The sequence below is a fragment of the Alosa pseudoharengus genome, unplaced genomic scaffold (genome assembly GCF_046254945.1).
Source record: "Alosa pseudoharengus isolate Yale_2024_CS ecotype anadromous, Long Island Sound unplaced genomic scaffold, YU_APseudo_1.1 YU_APseudo_1.1_scf_10, whole genome shotgun sequence".
Classification (NCBI taxonomy): Eukaryota; Metazoa; Chordata; class Actinopteri; order Clupeiformes; family Clupeidae; genus Alosa; species Alosa pseudoharengus.
This window is the reverse complement of record NW_027468565.1, coordinates 20,126,187-20,128,134: the sequence shown is the minus strand read 5'-3', so window position 1 is coordinate 20,128,134 and position 1,948 is coordinate 20,126,187. Positions and strand designations below refer to the sequence as shown.

Sequence of the window (1,948 nt, the reverse complement as noted above, 5' to 3'; positions counted from 1 at the left end):
TGTATTGTCATCTTTCTGGGTGGAGATATATGTATGTATGTAAGTGTTCCGAGCTTTCTGTAGTGTCTGTGTGTGTGAGACAAACAGAGTGAGCACCTGCTCTCTCACCTGTCTGTGTGTGTGTGAGAGAGAGAGACAAACAGAGAGAGCACCTGCTCTCTCACCTGTGGTTTGTTGTTTGTGTTTGTGTATGTGTGTGTGTATGTGTGCACATATGTTTGTGTGTGTGCACACCCTCTCACCGGTGGTGTAATGTGTGTGTGTGTATGTGTGTGTGTGTGTGTGTGTGTGTGTGAGGGTGAACATAATGAGTGTGAGTGTGTGTGTGTGGGTGTGTGTACACTTGCTTTCTCCCCTGTGGTCTGTGGTGTGTTGTGTGTGTGTGCTTGTGTGTGTGTATGTATGTGTGTGTGTGTGTGTGTGCACTCGCCCTCTCACCTGTAGTTTGCTGTGTGATGTGTGTGTGTGTGTGTGTGCAATCGCTCTCTCACCTGTGGTCTGTGGCGTGATTTGTGTGCAGGAAGTGCTGACACTGTGTGTGTGTGTGTGTGTGTGTGTGTGTGTGTGTGTGTGTGTGCTCTCACCTGTGGTCTGCGGTGTGATACGTAAGTGCGTGCGTGTGTGGTGTGTGTGCATGTGTGTGGTGTGTGTGTACTCGCCCTCTCACCTGTGGTTTGCGGTGTGATGCGTGAGTGTTTGTGTGTGTGGTGTGGTGTGTGTGTATGTGTGCGGTGTGTGTGTGTGTGTGTGTGTGTGTGTGTGTGTGTGTGTGTGTGTGTATGTGTACTCACCTGTGGTCTGCGGTGTGATGTGTGTGCAGGAGGTGCTGACGCTGTGTGTGTGTGTGTGTGTGTGTGTGTGTACTCACCTGTGGTCTGCGGCGTGATGTGTGTGCAGGAGGTGCTGACGCTGTGTGTGGTGTGTGTCTTGGTGCTCTCCGGGCTGAGGGGGATGGACAGGAAGTGATGCAGGCCGTGCGGGTGCGTCTGACTCTGCGCCAGACACGGCAGGCTGCGGCGAGATGGCTTCAGAGTCTTCTCCTTCAGAACCTCACTGATGCTTGTGTGCATGCCTGAGAGCACACAGAGGGACAGGGGCAAATGGGTGTGTGTGGGGGGGGGGGGGGCAGGAGAGACGTGGGTGTGTGTGTGTGTGTGTGTGTGAGAGAGAGACAGAGGGAGTGAGAGAGAGACAAAGGAAGAGAAAGAGAGAAATTGTGTGTGTGTGTGTTTAAAAGAGGGGGGGGCAGAGGGAGAGAGAGAGAAAGAGAGGGAGAGAGATTGTGTGTGTGTGTGTGTGTGTGTGTGTGTGTGTGTTAGAGGAGGTGAGGGAAGAGGGAGAAAGAAGCATGGGCAAGAAGGAAATAGAGGGGAAGAGGGAAGGATGAACAGAGAGAGAAAACAGAGAACAGAGAGGGAAGGATCATCAGAGAGATACATGTTTACTAATAATCATGTTTACTAATACTACACAGTATGATAATATGATTTACGGATAACACACAGTTATAGCTGTTATAGTTATGGTTATAATAATTATAGACCCATTATAAAACTATTACACAGTACAACTGACACAATATTCAGAATCCTTTAATTTCAGCAGTGTAATAGATTTGTAAAATATGGGTTGAAAACAACATCAGTCACACTCTAGGCAGTGTATGTGTGGGATCTGTGATGAACACAACATCAGTCACACTCTAGGCAGTGTATGTGTGAGGTCTGTCTGTGATGAACACAACATCAGTCACACTCTAGGCAGTGTATGTGTGGGGTCTTTGATGAACACAACATCAGTCACACTCTAGGCAGTGTATGTGTGGGATCTGTGATGAACACAACATCAGTCACACTCTAGGCAGTGTATGTGTGGGATCTGTGATGAACACAACATCAGTCACACTCTAGGCAGTGTATGTGTGTGGTCCGTGATGAACACAACATCA

At 48.6% G+C, this 1,948-nt stretch overlaps 1 protein-coding gene across 1 annotated transcript in view; it reads right to left on the bottom strand.

Moving 5' to 3' along the window:
* The window catches only part of ano3 (anoctamin 3), a 41,627-nt gene extending 40,557 nt beyond the window's left edge, over nt 1-1,070 (bottom strand). Inside the window, exon 1 of the mRNA XM_076298626.1 lies at nt 869-1,070. Within this exon, the coding sequence (XP_076154741.1) occupies nt 869-1,070 (202 nt within the window). The remainder of the gene's footprint in view (nt 1-868) is intronic.
* Nucleotides 1,071-1,948: the final 878 nt, after the last annotated feature.